Source organism: Oncorhynchus nerka, linkage group LG24 (assembly GCF_034236695.1).
Source record: "Oncorhynchus nerka isolate Pitt River linkage group LG24, Oner_Uvic_2.0, whole genome shotgun sequence".
Lineage (NCBI taxonomy): Eukaryota > Metazoa > Chordata > Actinopteri > Salmoniformes > Salmonidae > Oncorhynchus > Oncorhynchus nerka.
In genome coordinates, this window is record NC_088419.1 from 82858268 (window position 1) to 82877887 (window position 19620).

Here is a 19620-nt window from a genome sequence, read left to right on the forward strand (position 1 = left end):
TAAAAATACTAAAGAAACAGAACGTTTCAAATTCATCAACAGTCCCAAATGAAAATCTGTAAGTGTTTATCAGGTTGCCCTGGTAACTAGACTGGTGTATCACCATCACACTGAGTGACATAGATACAGTCCAGTCCAACTGGGTTTCTTCCAATCAGAGCCTGGGACCGTGGTGGACCCTTGACCCCTCCTACCTGAAAGTGTGGACAGTGAGGAAGATGGTGTGTTTGCCCTCCTACAGTACCTGGAGGTGTGGATGGTGAGGAAGATGGTGTGTTTGTCCTCCTACCTGGAGGTGTGGATGGTGTGGCTGATGGTGACCACGTATCCGGCCCCGCCCACATCCAGGTAAGGCCCGGTGAAGGTGATGAGGCCAGGGTTCGCCACTGCATGTTGGTACCTGTTTGGGTCAGGGGTTAGAGGTTAAAGATCATGGTCAGTGTGATAGGAAACAAAAACAAAAACACCTTGAGACAACATGCTAATTCCACAACAATACACGTGGATACTGTCTACTAACGGGAAAAACGTTTAACAGACATTGACACTAAAATATATCTGACTACTCCAGACTGTGGTTCAAAATGAAAAGTGTCATTAAGGATTCAGTAGAACTGAGAAAGTGAATAATTCCAGCCGTAAACAGAAAGCTATGAGAACCGGGCCAGAACACTGTGGAGCAGGACTCAACTTCCCATCCCTCTCTAGGAGTTTGGAACTACCCCCCCACAACTCTTAAATAAACCTCACCATTGTCTCCGGGACGGATCGAAGGCTTTGTCCATGAGTGAGCCGGGGTAAATCCGAAGCACTCCATTGGGCGTTGCTATGTAACGGCGCACAATGTAGCAGTTGAGGCTACTCATCTCCATGAGTGTCATCCATTCATCTGTGACGTGACTGGTCGCCATCACCTCATTCCTGACCGACGACTAGAGGGAGAGAACGATATAGACAGAGGAGCTGAGCTCTCGCTTTAATGTAAGGTAGGCCAAGATCAGGATCTCTCACCACGTACAGAGTCTCTCAGTCTCTCCCCCACTCTCTCACCACATACAGAGAGTCTCTCCACCACTCTCTCACCACATACAGAGAGTCTCTGTCTCTCCACCACTCTCTCACCACATACAGAGTCTCTCAGTCTCTCCCCCACATACAGAGTCGCTCTCTCCACCACATACAGAGAGTCTCTCAGTCTATCCCCCACATACAGAGAGTCTCTCAGTCTCTCCACCACTCTCTCACCACATACAGAGAGTCTCTGTCTCTCCACCACTCTCTCACCACATACAGAGTCTCTCAGTCTCTCCCCCACATACAGAGTCGCTCTCTCCACCACATACAGAGAGTCTCTCAGTCTCTCCCCCACATACAGAGTCGCTCTCTCCCCCACTCGCTCACCACGTACAGAGAGTCTGTCTCTCCCCCACTCTCTCACCACGTACAGAGAGTCTCTCTCCCCCACTCTCTCACCACATACAGAGAGTATCTCAGTCTCTCCACCACTCTCTCACCACATACAGAGAGTATCTCAGTCGCTCCACCACATACAGAGAGTATCTCAGTCTCTCCACCACTCTCTCACCACATACAGAGAGTATCTCAGTCTCTCCACCACATACAGAGTATCTCAGTCTCTCCACCACATACAGAGTATCTCAGTCTCTCCACCACATACAGAGTATCTCAGTCCCTCCACCACATACAGAGTATCTCAGTCCCTCCACCACATACAGAGAGTATCTCAGTCCCTCCACCACATACAGAGAGTATCTCAGTCTCTCCACCACATACAGAGAGTATCTCAGTCTCTCCACCACATACAGAGTATCTCAGTCTCTCCACCACATACAGAGAGTATCTCAGTCTCTCCACCACATACAGAGAGTATCTCAGTCTCTCCACCACATACAGAGTATCTCAGTCCCTCCACCACATACAGAGAGTATCTCACTCTCTCACCACATACAGAGAGTATCTCAGTCTCTCACCACATACAGAGAGTATCTCAGTCTCTCACCACATACAGAGAGTATCTCAGTCCCTCCACCACATACAGAGAGTCTCAGTCCCTCCACCACATACAGAGAGTATCTCAGTCTCTCCACCACATACAGAGAGTATCTCAGTCTCTCCACCACATACAGAGAGTATCTCAGTCTCTCCACCACATACAGAGAGTATCTCAGTCTCTCCACCACTCTCTCACCACATACAGAGAGTCTCAGTCCCTCCACCACATACAGAGAGTATCTCAGTCCCTCCACCACATACAGAGAGTATCTCAGTCCCTCCACCACATATAGAGTATCTCAGTTTCTCCACCACATACAGAGTATCTCAGTCTCTCCACCACTCTCTCACCACATACAGAGAGTATCTCAGTCTCTCCACCTCTCTCTCACCACATACTCTGTATCTCAGTCTCTCCACCACATACAGAGAGTATCTCAGTCTCTCCACCACTCTCTCCACCACATACTCTCTGTATCTCAGTCTCTCCACCACATACAGAGAGTATCTCAGTCTCTCCACCACATACTCTCTGTATCTCAGTCTCTCCACCACATACAGAGAGTATCTCAGTCTCTCCACCACTCTCTCACTACATACAGAAAGGGGCTAAAAATGCTGTGCACACAAGCTGCTAAAAACATGGAGCTTTTCTCTAGCTTCACCTAAAAGACAAAGAAGGCAGTGGAGCTACGAGACTTGAGGGGCAGTTCGTTGTCTTTCTTTTGGTGGTGTTAGCTAGTGTGGTTTGGCTCACAAGTCTTTCCAGAAGATACGTGTTTGATATTGGTTTGGCTTCTCTGTGTTAATGACTGCCAACTGTGTGTGAGTACCTTGAGTCCAGGGTTGGCTATGAGGCGTGTGTTATCACTGAGGTAGGCAGTGTAGTGTTCCACCATGCGTTTGGTCTCTGGTTGGCTGAGGTGTTCGTAGGGCGAGGAGAAACTCCCTGCAGACAGCATCACTGTAGGACTCTCTGACAGAGAGACAGAGAGAGGAAAATAGAGACTAAATGTAAAGCTCTACAATCTCTGCCTCAAGCCTAGTTCCTCTCTCACAGTCATTGCCTACGTGGCCTCAGGCCTTACCGACAGTGGCCAGCTGTTTGAAGTGCAGACAGGAGCTGGTCTGACCCAGCAGGTCCAGGCGGTGATAGAGCAGCTTGGAGCTGGGAGCAGTGTTCAGGTTCTTCAGGTGTTTCACTGGGATCTCTGGCTGGACGTTCACTATGCACAAGATGAACGACTTGTCCTGGACCTGGGGAGGGATTGAGGGAGAAGATAATGGATGTTTTTGTGTAGGAGCTTCTACTTAGAATAGAGTGATACAGAGCAGAGACACAGCTAGAGACATTTGACTAGTTTTTCTACAATCCATTGATAAGTCATGACTGATCCTAACTTGTAAGGGGAGTTGAGGTTTAGGGCTACCTCTGGAACTACCTCTGGAACTACCTCTGGAACTACCTCTGGAACTACCTCTGGAACTACCTCTGGAACTACCTCTGGAACTACCTCTGGAACTACCTCTGGAACTACCTCTGGAACTACCTCTGGAACTACCTCTGGAACTACCTCTGGAAGAGAAAGTGTTTTGGGTGTGGGGGTGGGAGCACTGGGTTTTTCTAAAGGTGACAGATTGAAGATGACTGAGGAAGATGGAGTGAGAGAAGAAGTGGGAGAGAGGGACAAAGAAGATGAAGTACTGCATTACTGGAGGGACAGAGGGGAAGGGAGGGACAGAGGGGAAGGGAGGGACATAGGGACAGAGGGGAAGGGAGGGAGGGACAGAGGGGGACATAGGGACAGAGGGGAAGGGAGGGAGGGACAGAGGGGGACATAGGGGAAGGGAGGGAGGGACAGAGGGGAAGGGAGGGAAAAAGGGATATAGATCTAGAGAGGAGAAAGACAAGACAGACACAGACAATCAGTGTGTGACAGACAGACAATCAGCAGTGCATCGTACCAGTTTCCATGTGTAGCTGACGTTGTAGGCATCCTTGCTGGGGTCTCGGAGGCGGTTGGTGTGCCAGGACAGAGAGGAGTTGGTGGGCACAGCTATCACCTGACTACCCAGGGGCAGACTGGAGAGAGGAACAGGAAGTAGGAGGGTTAATATTAGCAACACAAGATTGTGCAATGCAGTCCAATTACCAAAACACCTCAGACTACAGTATATAAACAAAGATTGCTAGTGTCATGACGTTGCCCTCTTTGGACACCGCGAGCACCATCCCCCTACCTCTCTGTCTCCTACAACCAGGCTGCTGTGGTCAGAGAGGTCGTAAATTCCTGGAGGAGACTATCTCCTCATGGCCACAGTATAGGAGAGAGAAAGTGAGTTTCATAGAGAGAACAAAGGAATTTCGTCCACCTCACAGAACTGGAGAACCGAACGACATTTATGTTCTGGAGAAAGTATAAAAGATTGGTGAAGAATCCAGCTACGAACTGGTCCGTTTGGTACAATTTTGTGAAACTCATGGGAGACAATACGGCCACATAACCATAACGCTGTTTAAACAATAGCCTCAGTTATGAGGATAACATCTAATTGTTGTATAAGATTAATAAGTAAGGATGATACTGTTTGTGAAATTGTGTAATGTGATTTTGGACTGTTTAATGAAGGAAACTCCAATTCCCTTTGGAGTTTAACTAAATCAGAGGACCGCCCATGAGCACAGTCTGGCGTCATGGGACAGGCCCTTTTCTGCTCTTCCAAATAAAACCCCCACCCGGTTGTCTATCACCAGACCAGCTTACCTCGATAACGAGAGGGCCAAGGTTTGATAGGAGACCGAGCTTACCTCAATTACGAGACGGCTAAAGGTTGCAGACCAGCTTACCATGAGAGGGCCAAGGTTTGAGTAGACACCATAAACCTGAGTATAAGCTAAGTTTTGAGTAGATAGTTGAATCTTTTAACCATACCACGTGGTTAAACTCTTAGACTATCGATACCGACAGAATAAGAACAAGTCCTTGATATTAATTACTGGTCTGCAGCTAGGAATTCGGTATCATTGAACCAGACCGACAACTGCCGAAACACCTATTCTATAACGACATGAATGAATGAATGTCACTCTGAACTATCCATTCTAACCACAACAGAGAGAGAAAGAGGGCGGACAGACTCTCCAACAGAAACTAACTTTTCAACAGAGATCCCGACGACACACTAAGCGTAAATACACTGCTCAAAAAAATAAAGGGAACACTTAAACAACACAATGTAACTCCAAGTCAATCACACTTCTGTGAAATCAAACTGTCCACTTAGGAAGCAACACTGATTGACAATACATTTCACATGCTGTTGTGCAAATGGAATAGACAACAGGTGGAAATTATAGATAATTAGCAAGACACCCCCAATAAAGGAGTGGTTCTGCAGGTGATAACCACAGACCACTTCTCAGTTCCTATGCTTCCTGGCTGATGTTTCGGTCACTTTTGAATGCTGGCGGTGCTTTCACTCTAGTGGTAGCATGAGACGGAGTCTACAACCCACACAAGTGGCTCAGGTAGTGCAGCTCATCCAGAATGGCACATCAATGCGAGCTGTGGCAAGAAGGTTTGCTGTGTCTGTCAGCGTAGTGTCCAGAGCATGGAGGCGCTACCAGGAGACAGGCCAGTACATCAGGAGACGTGGAGGAGGCCGTAGGAGGGCAACAACCCAGCAGCAGGACCGCTACCTCCGCCTTTGTGCAAGGAGGAGCAGGAGGAGCACTGCCAGAGCCCTGCAAAATGACCTCCAACAGGCCACAAATGTGCATGTGTCTGCTCAAACGGTCAGAAACAGACTCCATGAGGGCGCGGCGTCCACAGGCGGGGGTTGTGCTTACAGCCCAACACCGTGCAGGACGTTTGACATTTGCCAGAGAACACCAAGATTGGCAAATTTGCCACTGGTGCCCTGTGCTCTTCACAGATGAAAGCAGGTTCACACTGAGCACATGTGACAGAGTCTGGAGACGCAGTGGAGAACGTTCTGCTGCCTGCAACATCCTCCAGCATGACCGGTTTGGCGGTGGGTCAGTCATGGTGTGGGGTGGCATTTCTTTGGGGGGCCACACAGCCCTCCATGTGCTTGCCTGACTGCCATTAAGTACCGAGATGAGATCCTCAGACCCCTTGTGAGACCATATGCTGGTGTGGTTGGCCCTGGGTTCCTCCTAATGCAAGACAATGCTAGACCTCATGTGGGGGCGGCAGCGTAGCCTAGTGGTTAGAGCGCTGGACTAGTAACCGGAAGGTTGCGAGTTCAAAACCCCGAGCTGACAAGGTACAAATCTGTCGTTCTGCCCCTGAACAGGCAGTTAACCCACTGTTCCCAGGCCGTCATTGAAAATAAGAATATGTTCTTAACTGACTTGCCTGGTTAAATAAAGGTTAAAAAAAATAAAAATAAATGTGGCTGGAGTGTGTCAGCAGTTCCTGCAAGAGGAAGGTATTGATGCTATGGACTGGCCTGCCCGTTCCCCAGACCTGAATCCAATTGAACACATCTGGGACATCATGTCTCGCTCCATCCACCAACGCCACGTTGCACCACAGACTGTCCAGGAGTTTGCGGATGCTTTAGTCCAGGTCTGGGAGGAGATCCCTCAGGAGACCATCCGCCACCTCATCAGGAGCATGCCCAGGCATTGTAGGGAGGTCATACAGGCACGTGGAGGCCACACACACTACTGAGCCTCATTTTGAGTTGTTTTAAGGACATTACCTCAAAGTTGGATCAGCCTGTAGTGTGGTTTTCCACTTTAATTTTGAGTGTGACTCCAAATCCAGACCTCCATGGGTTGATAAATTTGATTTCCATTGATAATTTGTGTGCTTTTGTTGTCAGCACATTCAACTATGTAAAGAAAAAAGTATTTAATAAGAGTATTTCATTCATTCAGATCTAGGATGTGTTATTTTAGTGTTCCCTTTATTGTTTTGAGCAGTGTATATATATTGATTGCAATTGTTCCGGAATGAGTGAGCGTTCATTTGCAAAGGATTAGCATTTAAATTGTTATAATATTCAACTCTGTAGTGTCTCCTCAGCTGACCCCCCCACTCCCCTTTTGTCTAACAAGCCACCATGCCGGTTTAGCCCACTAGGGCACATTCTCCTATAATTTCCTTGTAACCATATCTACTGTTTTATGTATTTCTGTGAATTACTTAGTTAGTAAATAAATTATTTTAAAACAATTGATGTATTGTACTCATAGTGAAGACTGGGTTTGTGCAGATAACCAACAATTTACGATGTTTGGAATGAGACTAACGTGAGGTAAATAATAATTCATTAACTCTAAGACTAATTGATCAGATATTAAAATATCTGAAAGTTATATTAAGAAAATTATAACTTTATAATCTGAATATTTCCCTTGTCCCCCGACTTCCTAGTTAATTACAGTTAATGATTAATCAGTTTAATCGCATAATAATAATAATTACAGAGAGTTATTTGATAAATAAGTCTTCAGATTTTATGATGCAAAAGACATGACTCTATGACAAAGAGAGTGGATGAAAACATCTTACTACATTACTAGTCTGCCTTGAGTTTCCAGAATCTATACATACTGGTGAAACCCCACCTCTCATTGCCCCCTGACCCTTTACCCTAACTCACCGGAGAATGTTGTCCCGTACTACGGGGAACCCAGGGATGTTCTCATAGTGGATGATGTCAGTGTGGAGGGGAGGCTCTGTCATCAGGTAGGGCCGCGTGAGGGACGGGTGCATCAGGGTGTAACCTGGGAAACCAAAAACAACTACATCATCAGAACTGAAAAAGCATCATCAATCAATGCCATCAGGGGCTCTTCACAGGAGCAGCCCTTCATGCAGCCCCCAGCACCTTGACCCCACCTCGGGACGGGCTACTGCTCCTTGGGCAGGGTGAGGCCAGATCACCCCTAGACCCCTAGTACTGTGGTCCTGTATCCATGCAGGCACCAGAGCAGCACTAATAGTAAGCTATGGGAGATTGAAAGCCCTTACGAGGGAGAGAAGGAAGTAGAAAATGGGGTGGGGGGGTGTGTATTTTAAGTAGGGCAAAGCGAGAGAGAGCTAGGGAGACCGAGCGAGCAAGAGCGAGGAGAAACCCTTTTCTCTAACGACAAGGTATCTCTGACCATATCACCAACCATTCGGATTGTTTACCAAAATCCCTCTAGGGAGTACAGAGGATCTACTGCTAGGCTGGCCAAGTTTCATAATAACCCAGTCAATACACATATCTGAGCATGGCCTTTCCAAACCAGCCTAGCAAACCAGCCTAGCTCTTAAATATAGCTAGCCTGTGTTAACACTAAAGGAAAACCTAAAATTACTGGCAGTGAAGCACTGAGACAAACCCTAGCTCTGGCCCAGTCCCTGCCTCTCGGTGCGCCCCTGGCCCAGTGCCTGCCTCTCTGTGGGCCCCTGTATAATTATGTGCACCAAATAACGTACACGCCAATCACCAAATAATTCTGGGGAACAGTCAATGGAACTGTAGCCTGTTCAGATGGGTTAAATGGAAAGTGAAATCTGGACACTGACTGCAGAATTAAACATTTCTTGCAGTGAAATGATGCACCAAATGTAGGCTAGATTTGGACTTGAGAACAGGAGGGGAGAAATATGCTTTCTTTCTGCATCTTGAGATAGTTGGGTCGTTTTCACAGCTTTCTATTTCCTTACTGGTCTAACTGATGTCATTTGGACATTTTGCACAGAAAATTGCATTTTCTTCCCAGTCCCTAAACGTCTTTGCTCCACGAAAGAAAATGACAGAGAAAAAACTTTACCGATGTCAACAAAACTGAAGCATTCTATAGATGTATGACATTATTCTGGTGAGAAGGCTTTTTTTAGTCTTCTAGGGCAACATATAATGACAGGAGGGAAGCTGCATGTATCTATTTATAGACATGTTGACTAACAAATAGCCCACAAAAAGGTCGGAAATGACGAAGAAGCATATCTAAATCAGGCCAAACACATCCTGCATCCGCTAATGGGGTGCAAACTGGTCTTATGCGTGCCTAATGACCGGACTCAGTCAGACTGGCACTCCCCATCCGAGTCAGAGCTAACTCCACTATGCCAGACACTGGGTCCAATAGTAGCAGTACTACTGTAGCACTGTGGCCTGGAGAGGAGATCTTCCCTGGGATGCCCCAGAGAGGCCTACTCTGTCATACAATACTGTGGTTTGGAGAGGAGAGTACTAATGTTATCTTCCCTGGGATTCCCCAGAGAGGCCTACTCTGTCATACAATAGTGTGGCTTGGAGAGGAGAGCACTAATGTGCCTGGACTGGAGAGGAGAGCACTAATGTTATTTTCACTGGGATTCCCCAGAGAGGCCTACTGTGGTTTGGAGAGGAGAGAACTAATGTTATCTTCCCTGGGATGCCCCAGAGAGGCCTACTCTGTCATACAATACTGTGGTTTGGAGAGGAGAGAACTAATGTTATCTTCCCTGGGATTCCCCAGAGAGGCCTACTCTGTCATACAATACTGTGGCCTGGAGAGGAGAGCACTAATGTTATCTTCCCTGGGATGCCCCAGAGAGGCCTACTCTGTCATACAATACTGTGGCCTGGAGAGGAGAGCACTAATGTGCCTGGACTGGAGAGGAGAGCACTAATGTGCCTGGACTGGAGAGGAGAGCACTAATGTGCCTGGACTGGAGAGGAGAGCACTAATAACAGAAGAACTAAAAGGCTGAGATAAGACTTTCGCATAGGAGTTGTTGTCCTCAAGGAGAGTGCTGGGTTAGGGTAAGTGTGGAGGTGTAGGACACACCTTTGTTGTCTATGAGGAAGGTGTAGGAGGTTAGGGTTAGTGTGTAGGGTTTAGGGTTAGTATAAGGTGTACCTTTGTTGTCTATGAGGAATGTGTAGGAGGCCAAGGAATCCTGGTAGTAGGTGACGTCCTCTAGAATGTAGGCTAGGTTCACGTCCACCCCAACCACACCCAGCAACAGGTTGCCAAAGTAACAGGGCCGGCTCACCGTCATGATGAAACCTGCAGGGAGAAGACAGACATATTTACATGACACTGATTGATCACCAAGAGCCCAAATCAATCTGATCCAGTTTATAATATTTTCTTTACCACTGATTTAGGTTTAGCGGCTTAGTGTACATTAGTACTAACCTTAAACGTGATGTGGACATAAGAGCAGAACTGGTCCCAGACCAGTTGTTAGGTCCCAACTATAATCCCCCCCAAATTTTAACAGCCATGACCCCAGGACCAATTGTTAGGAACTGGTCCTGTGGTACTGATTTAGAATCAGATCACTGTACCTCAGCTCTAGCCTTAAACATAATGACAAGAACAGACCAACTGGTCCTAGATCTGTGTCTAAACCCACCGTCTCCCATGGGGTCCTGGTAGGGCAGGCTGAAGCAGGACAGGTCTATCATGCGGTTGGGCAGGTTGATGTAGAAGCGTCCCACGGTGGTCTCCAGGTTACTGAGCTGATTCAGGACCATCATGCTCCCCTTCACCACGGGGAGTGCCGAGCGGTCCGGGACGCCGTACTTCAAAGAGTTCTGCTCCGCTAGGTCACGCAGGAACGCTAGCTCCTTCAGACCCGTCACGCCCTCTGTTGAGAAAGAAGAGAGCAACACAGATGTTTTGCAGATGCGTTCAAATATATTGGAACCATTGAATGATTCACTATTTCTTGTAAAATAAGTTGACAATTTCAAAAACTGTGTTCACACATGTATTTGTTTGATGCACAGGACACCCAAAAATACAAAATAAAAACGTACACAATGAAATTTTTCACTTCAAAGTGGAAAAATGGCCTGGTTAAATTCATCTAAATGTAATTTGATTTGGATGGAAGTAGGGCTGTTGTGGTGACCGTATTACCACCGGTGGTCACGAGTCATGAAGGCAGTCAGATTCAACGTAACCTAGGTTCACGTTTAGTCACAGTAATTAGGCTTCTCCAAGTTGATGCTGCTGCTGGTCATTAGTAGCCTACCAAACTTGCTAAATGCCTGGTATTCAGCACTCTATTTCCCTCTAATCCCTCTGACATCAATGCAAAGGTATCTAAAAATCAAACACTTCATGAAAGCCCATGAGCTCATGTTGCGCAATATTTCAATAGACTATGCAATTGCGCGAAAGAACAGAGTGATGGCCTCTACTAAAAAGAGGATGAGCTTTCTATAGGGTAGGCATACTATATTTATTTCTCAACTTTCCTAATATTAAGCACATTTCTTATATTTACATAGCCTACCTGGCTGGCATGAAAATAAACCACGGGGAATAGCATACTCCATTCGCTATTTAAGTGCATAGATGACATGTATTTCCCCCCTGCCCCTGTTTCAATACAGGTGCATGATAATGGTCGTTTCTAAATCAAAGTAAATGTCACACATATACTAAATAATATATGTAAAGACAAGATCAAATGTAAGAATAGTCTGATGGGTGACAATATTAGCCTTTCACTGAATGATGCCCAGCATATGAAACAAATCCTTTTTTGTGACTTTTGTGAATCATAATCGCACTCCTGATGTAGCCTAGCCCATAGGCCTATGTTTTAATAAGGTCTGTATCGCCACTAAAGTGGCCAAATAACTTCTTAAAATGATGCACATTAATCCGCTTTACACAGGGTGTAGAGCCTAACTGGCATACATAAGCTGCGCTTGAGTTTCATGTGTGGGGAAGGTAATTTTCAGCATAAAAATGCAACTTTATAATAAAAGCATCACATGCATAATCACATTTGCGGTAACTTTTGATAATGGTGTTTTCCAGCTAATGGAACATTCACGCTTATTGCCTACTACCATGTGCCCATTGCTGCGTTTATAATGTGAAGAAATAGCCTAATAGTTTATCAACATTTTAAGCCAAATGTTCTGATCTGTTGCGTCAGCCACATTGTGTAAAAACTTTTCCGCTAGTGCTTGTATTAATTTGGGATCTATCGCATTCCACAACTGTCCCAGACTATGTTTGGAAAATGTATTCCTCACACAGAATAGAATATGTCGACCTTTGTACTATGGGGTATAGTAGATTGACATAGACTAGTGCTTTTGCTGTTCGTTGGTTCTACTCATCTTGTTGGCTGACGAAAAGTAAATGTGGACAGTTCTTCAAATAACTTCAATATGCACCTCGGAATTGGATAAGGACGCGTGCAGTTGTGTCCCCGATGTGTCTGTCTTCACTTATAGCCTGTAAGAAAGACCCGATCACATGGAGTGTGCAGCACCGCAAACGGCCTGGATTTTTTTAGGGTGCATTACAGCCACGCAAAGGGGATGCCGCTGTGAAATTCTAGGCATTATCAAGTGCTTGTCAAATTGTGAATGAGAGACTAATGAAGTGTTTACAGCCTGCGCAAAAAAACTAAGCATCATGCAGCCCAATGTTTTTAGAACTAAAGTTACAATAACTCAAAATTAAAAACATTTAGGAATGCCCATTTCTTTGTTAACCGCTCAGCACAGAATAGCCCCATGTTTGGAGAAAATATCCTTTCTATTTTATTCAGCTTTGTTCAATTGTATTCTTCATACTATAAAATAAAGCCACGGAATTTTAAGCCAATCTTGTCTGCTGAATTGAACTAGTGTAGCCCACAGCCATATGGCATAGACAGATCAGGACCTAACATAAGGACAACTAAATGAACTAGTGTAGCCCACAGCCATTAGGCATAGACAGATCAGGACCTAATATAAGGACAACTAAATGAACTAGTGTAGCCCACAGCCATTAGGCATAGTCAGATCAGGACCTAAGAAAAGGACAACTCAGAGTATGCTATTCTGTTCTTCTGAAATAGACTACATTTTCTTCATATCATGCTTCTATAGACCTGACCATGTTAATTAATGTAAATTACCGTGAGACCAACAGTTATTTGCTTGACAATCACCGGCTGGCAACATTTTGTGACCGCCACAGCCCTAGTTGGAAGCAAGTGATTCTCGGCAAGTGTAATATATGCCACCTGTGGTAAGTTGCAGGTGCCTATAGAAAAATAGCAATTGAGCCAGTTTTTAAAAGAGTAACCAGAACATTCTGCACCATTAGTAGTGCAAGAGTGATAATATATTTGACCACATCATGTAGGGTTGTTGTTTATTGACAACACAAGACAATATAGGTAATGACACTCCCCATTGTGGTGACCGGTGCACAGAGAAGCGTAGAGTAGAGCAGCATAGAGCAATGTCAAGCATCGTTGAGCAGCGTAGAGAACCGCAGAACAGCGTAGAGCAATGTCAAGCATCGTCGAGCAGCGTAGAGAACCGCAGAGCTGCATAGAGCAGCGTTGAGAACCGCAGAGCAGCGTAGAGCAATGTCAAGCATCGTCGAGCAGCGTTGAGAACCGCAGAGCAGCATAGAGCAGAGCCACGTAGAGCTGCGTTGAGAACCGCAGAGCAGCATAGAGCCATGTCGAGCAGCGTTGAAAACCGCAGAGCAGCATAGAGCAGCATAGAGCAGAGCTGCATAGAGCAGCATAGAGCAGAGCTGCATAGAGCAATGTCAAGCATCGTTGAGCAGCGTAGAGAACCGCAGAGCAGCGTAGAGCAATGTCAAGCATCGTCGAGCAGCGTAGAGAACCGCAGAGCTGCATAGAGCAGCATAGAGCAGAGCTGCATAGAGCAGCGTTGAGAACCGCAGAGCAGCTTAGAGCAGAGCAGCATAGAGCAATGTCAAGCATCGTAGAGAACCACAGAGCTGCATAGAGCAGCATAGAGCAGAGCTGCATAGAGCAGCGTTGAGAACCGCAGAGCAGCGTAGAGCAGAGCAGCGTAGAGCAATGTCAAGCATCGTAGAGAACCGCAGAGCTGCATAGAGCAGCATAGAGCAGAGCTGCATAGAGCAGCGTTGAGAACCGCAGAGCAGCATAGAGCAATGTCAAGCATCGTCGAGCAGCGTAGAGAACCGCAGAGCTGCATAGAGCAGCGTTGAGAACCGCAGAGCAGGGTAGAGCAGAGCAGCATAGAGCAATGTCAAGCATCGTCAAGCAGCGTAGAGAACCGCAGAGCTGCATAGAGCAGCATAGAGCAGAGCTGCATAGAGCAATGTCAAGCATCGTCGAGCAGCGTTGAGAACCGCAGAGCTGCATAGAGCAGAGCTGCATAGAGCAGCTTAGAGCAGAGCTGCATAGAGCAGCGTTGAGAACCGCAGAGCAGCGTAGAGCAGAGCAGCATAGAGCAATGTCAAGCATCATCGAGCAGCGTAGAGAACCGCAGAGCTGCATAGAGCAGAGCAGCATAGAGCAATGTCAAGCATCGTCGAGCAGCGTTGAGAACCGCAGAGCAGCATAGAGCAGCATTGAGAACCGCAGAGCAGCATAGAGCAGAGCTGCATAGAGCAGCGCAGAGCCGCGTAGAGCAGCGGTGAGAACCGCAGAGCTGCGTAGAGCAGAGCTGCATAGAGCAATGTCAAGCATCGTCGAGCAGCGTTGAGAACGGCAGAGCAGCATAGAGCAGCATTGAGAACCGCAGAGCAGCATAGAGCAGAGCTGCATAGAGCAGCGCAGAGCCGCGTAGAGCAGCGGTGAGAACCGCAGAGCTGCGTAGAGCAGAGCTGCATAGAGCAGAGCAGAGCTGCATAGAGCAGCGTAGAGCTGCATAGAGCAGCGTAGAGCAGAGCCGCATAGAGCAGCGTTGAGAACCGCAGAGCTGCATAGAGCAGAGCTGCATAGAGCAGAGCAGAGCTGCATAGAGCAGAACGGCACAAAGCAGAGGGGCACAAAGCAGAGCAGCACAAATCAGGGCAGAGCGGCACAGGGCAGAGCGGCACAAAGCAGGGCAGAGCGGCACAGTGCAGAGCGGCACAGGGCAGGGCAGAGCGGCACAAAGCAGGGCAGAGCGGCACAGTGCAGGGCAGAGCGGCACAAAGCAGGGCAGAGCGGCACAGTGCAGGGGAGAGCGGCAACAGTGCAGAGCGGCACAGTGCAGAGCAGCACAAAGCAGGGCAGTGCGGCACAGGGCAGAGCAGGGCAGAGCGGCACAGGGCAGAGCAGCACAAAGCAGGGCAGAGCAGCACAAAGCAGGGCAGCACAAAGCAGGGCAGAGTGGCACAAAGCAGGGCAGCACAAAGCAGGGCAGAGCAGCACAAAGCAGGGCAGTGCGGCACAGGGCAGAGCAGGGCAGAGCGGCACAGGGCAGAGCAGCACAAAGCAGGGCAGAGCAGCACAAAGCAGGGCAGCACAAAGTAGGGCAGAGCGGCACAAAGCAGGGCAGCACAAAGCAGGGCAGAGCAGCACAAAGCAGGGCAGAGCGGCACAAAGCAGGGCAGAGCGGCACAAAGCAGGGCAGAGCGGCACAGGGCAGAGCGGCACAAAGCGGGGCAGAGCGGCACAAAGCAGGGCAGAGCGGCACAAAGCAGGGCAGAGCGGCACAGGGCAGAGCGGCACAAAGCGGGGCAGAGCGGCACAAAGCGGGGCAGAGCGGCACAAAGCGGGGCAGAGCGGCACAAAGCGGGGCAGAGCGGCACAAAGCAGGGCAGAGCGGCACAAAGCAGGGCAGAGCGGCACAAAGCAGGGCAGAGCGGCACAGTGCAGGGCAGAGCGGCACAAAGCGGGGCAGAGCGGCACAAAGCGGGGCAGAGCGGCACAAAGCGGGGCAGAGCGGCACAAAGCGGGGCAGAGCGGCACAAAGCGGGCAGAGCGGCACAAAGCGGGGCAGAGCGGCACAAAGCAGGGCAGAGCGGCACAAAGCGGGGCAGAGCGGCACAAAGCGGGGCAGAGCGGCACAAAGCGGGGCAGAGCGGCACAAAGCGGGGCAGAGCGGCACAAAGCGGGGCAGAGCGGCACAAAGCAGGGCAGAGCGGCACAAAGCAGGGCAGAGCGGCACAAAGCAGGGCAGAGCGGCACAAAGCAGGGCAGAGCGGCACAAAGCAGGGCAGAGTGGCACAAAACAGGGCAGAGCGGCACAAAACAGGGCAGAGCGGCACAAAGCAGGGCAGAGCGGCACAAAGCAGGGCAGAGCGGCATAAAGTACAGTCGTAGAGCAGAGCAGCATAGAACAGACACATAGATGTCAGGTCCTTCGATGTACTGATATCAATGTAAGAAAATGTCCTCTAGAATATTCATTGACTTTATAACAGAGGACAGACACCCTAGAATGATCTCTCCAACATTGCTGCCCAGACAGCTGTCACTGGGCACATTTGGCATTAAGACAGGGCTTAATATGGAATACATGGCAGTCATATCACTGATTGGATTAATGGGGATCAAGTCAAGCATTAATACTTAGGGCCTTGTCTGATAATAATAGGATGCTGCACACATGAGAATGTTGCACTATTGACAGGAGTGAGTCAACAGGAGGTGAAAGAAGTCCATACAGCCTGGTATGTGTGGATACAGCTCTGCTCAAACTGGACAGCAGAGGTCATAGTTGGAATGGCCATAGATGAACGTTTGGCCGATGATATTCTCTGTAAAATCCATGATTCTGTGGGTGATTTACAGGTTACTGTTAAAGTATATCTTTAAATCATTCTCCTGTTTTTCATGTCTGATAAGGTATTTTAGATGGATTGAGTTTGTTCGTGGTTCACAAATCAGGCAGGTGGGACTGGGAAGTATTAGACAGTCACAGACCAGGGGGAAGTCTAGAGGGTTTGGCAATACAGTCCATAGCTGAAGATTTCACTCTCCAACCATTTGGCCCTTCTAGTTCTAGCATTTCATCAAAAAACAGACACAGACAAACATGCTTAGTTCAAACATCAGAGTTGATGTGGGAGAAAAGACCACTGGTCACCTTTAACAATCATCAGCTTACACCTGGCACACACACACAGCTCTATGCATTTCTCACAATGTGCTACACAACAAAAGCTTTCTGGGTGCTATGCTAATCAACTCAAGATGATTACATATTTCTGAATCCTTTTCATCATGGCCCCTTTTAAACAAGCAGCCCCCGGCTGTCTTTGTCACCCAGTACCCTTTGAAGTCTTTAGACTAAGGCGCTCTCAGTTGTCCCTCATTTTAATCTCCTAATGAACATGATGTGTGCTAATTCCAGGCTAAGGCATGTACTGTGAAGGGGTCTCTGTGTAGGACATGGAGCGAAGGATGAGGAGAAGGGGAGGAGGGAGGGGAGACAGGTGAAGAGGGCCAATAGAGAGGGGGAGGTGGAGACATAACAGACACACAGGAGAAAACAAAAAGCCTTTGGGGTTCCTGAGCACCTCTCCAGTCTGCACTGCCCCCATTCACCCACCTCTCCCTCATCCCGGTGGCTGGGTAGGTCCAGCAGCAGTACCCATAACACACACATTCCACTACTAATCAGGATCGATACGCCATCAATCACATTACAAAACATATTGGATTTGTATTGACATTATAAACATACTAATGCCACTTCCAGCCACCACCAAGGCATTTCCTTTTCTCTTGCTGGAGTGACTCTCAATGTGATTTCTGAACAATGTGTGTGGTGGAGGGTGATTACGATCATAAACAAACTGTGTGTGGTGGGGGTTCCTACCATTCATGAGGGCGTAGGTGAGGATCATGACGGAGTTGTTGAGGTGGCGGTTCTCCTCTTTGACCACACGGAGGGTGTCTCTCTTCTCATGCTCCGATGCGTCTCGGGACGTGATGCCAGACGACAGGTAGACGATCACCATGTCTGTGTCTGACAGGAACACACAAGCACAGAGAGATCAGAAACATATCCTCGGTCATAAATCCTTCATCTCACAAATCCTCCACCTCTTGAGTCACATTCATTGCCACATAACTGACAAATCGGCATTCCCTATAGAACCCTCAAACGCAACTCTGGACCTGGAAGTCAGCTCCACTGCTTTAATACATTCTTCCCCTCTCATCAGGGACTGATTTAGACCTGGGACTGCAGGTGGGCGATTCCCCTCATCAGGGACTGATTTAGACCTGGGACTGCAGGTGGGCGATTCCCCTCTAATCAGGGACTGATTTAGACCTGGGACTGCAGGTATAGGCGATTCCATTCTAATCAGGGACGGATTTAGACCTGGGACTGCAGGTGGGCGATTCCCCTCTAATCAGGGACTGATTTAGACCTGGGACTGCAGGTGGGCGATTCCCCTCTAATCAGGGACTGATTTAGACCTGGGACTGCAGGTGGGCGATTCCCCTCTAATCAGGGACTGATTTAGACCTGGGACTGCAGGTGGGCGATTCCATTCTAATCAGGGACGGATTTAGACCTGGGACTGCAGGTGGGCGATTCCCCTCTAATCAGGGACTGATTTAGACCTGGGACTGCAGGTGGGTGATTCCCCTCTAATCAGGGACTGATTTAGACCTGGGACTCCAGGTGGATGCATTTAATTATCAGGTAGAACAGAAACCAGCAGGCTCCGGACCTCGTAGGGTAAGAGTTGAATACCCCTGCTATAGAACAAGCCTGTAGCATCAGTGGCCCGTAAGGACTGCATTTCCCATAGTTTCCTGTTCTTACTGGTGAGTTTCCGGGTGACGTTGCTGGTGTTCCTGAGGAGCTGGAAGGCCTTCTGGAAGCCCAGTGCATGCTGGGTAGGGCTGTCGGAGGCCTTGAGGTTGGTGATGAAGGCGCTCATCTTCCTCTTGGTCTCGCTGGTGGCAGGAGACAGGTAGCTCTTATAGCACTGGTCCAGAGAACAGGAGCGCACAGCCTCTGCTGAGGACAGGATGGAGACCTGGTGAAGAGGACATGCACAGACAAGTGGGCATTACATACAAACACAACATAAACAACCACTTTGGGATTGTAATGACGGGGCATATGCACAATCTGTTTTAGCTTCAGAGGGAGAGAAAGGGTGGTTATATGTAGAACGTGGATGGTGTGTCAGGGGTCATCAGTTTCAGAAAGGCTGGGGAATTGGGCTACAAGGAGGAGAGTAAGGGCTGGGTAATCAGAGCAGAGGTCCTCACCTTGTCGTGTTCATCTATAGAGTTGAGGACGACGAGGGCAGCATCTCTGGCAATCTGGAGCTGTGTTTCTGTAATGGTCACTCCGTGGTCGATTATCACCACGATGTGTTTGGACTGGGGCCGCACCGCCGTCACGTACACTGGCCTGCGAGGACCCACACGTAGACACGTGATGAGTACACAAGGGCTGTCCCAGACTAAAAAACATCTTGGTCGTCCAAGAGTCATCTGTTCTTTCGACCAATCGATTGAACAAAAATGTTAAACGTGTATTTATCTATATATTGACAGATCCTGTGTGTTTTAATCAAATCAACTATTTTTACTGAGCTTGTCTGATGCTTTAAGCACACTGTTTGATTAAATAATTAAGACACACAAATTATTAGACGGAATACGACCAGCAATTGATTTGATTGTGCCGGGCCGTGCTCAGACTTGCTGTGCTGTGTAAAAACAAAAAGACAGTGAATGTGTGACAAACACCCGTTGTCTCTCTCTCCTCCCTACTGTAGCAACCACCACAGAACATCAACAGTGTTTATCTGTCTGTCCATGTTGCTGAAGCTGCAACATAATCACAGCCATTTCTGACTAAAAAGTTCTGTTTCCAAAATCTTGTTTTGGAAAAACATTCCCTATTCCCTTAACCCTTGCTCTCTTAATGTGGCAC

At 48.0% G+C, this 19620-nt stretch overlaps 1 protein-coding gene across 3 annotated transcripts in view; it reads right to left on the bottom strand.

Annotated features, from left to right (window-relative positions):
- Positions 1-19620, bottom strand: part of cachd1 (cache domain containing 1) — a 149500-nt gene that overhangs the window by 35102 nt on the left and 94778 nt on the right. For all 3 annotated transcript variants that reach the window (XM_065009215.1, XM_065009216.1, XM_029647630.2), the window contains 11 exons: positions 18948-19092; positions 18493-18709; positions 17533-17682; positions 10389-10622; positions 9887-10036; positions 7651-7774; positions 3979-4096; positions 3102-3270; positions 2847-2989; positions 751-932; positions 290-400 (listed from right to left, as the gene is read on the bottom strand). In XM_065009215.1, coding sequence (XP_064865287.1) covers positions 290-400; positions 751-932; positions 2847-2989; positions 3102-3270; positions 3979-4096; positions 7651-7774; positions 9887-10036; positions 10389-10622; positions 17533-17682; positions 18493-18709; positions 18948-19092 — 1743 coding nt within the window. The remainder of the gene's footprint in view (positions 1-289; positions 401-750; positions 933-2846; positions 2990-3101; positions 3271-3978; positions 4097-7650; positions 7775-9886; positions 10037-10388; positions 10623-17532; positions 17683-18492; positions 18710-18947; positions 19093-19620) is intronic.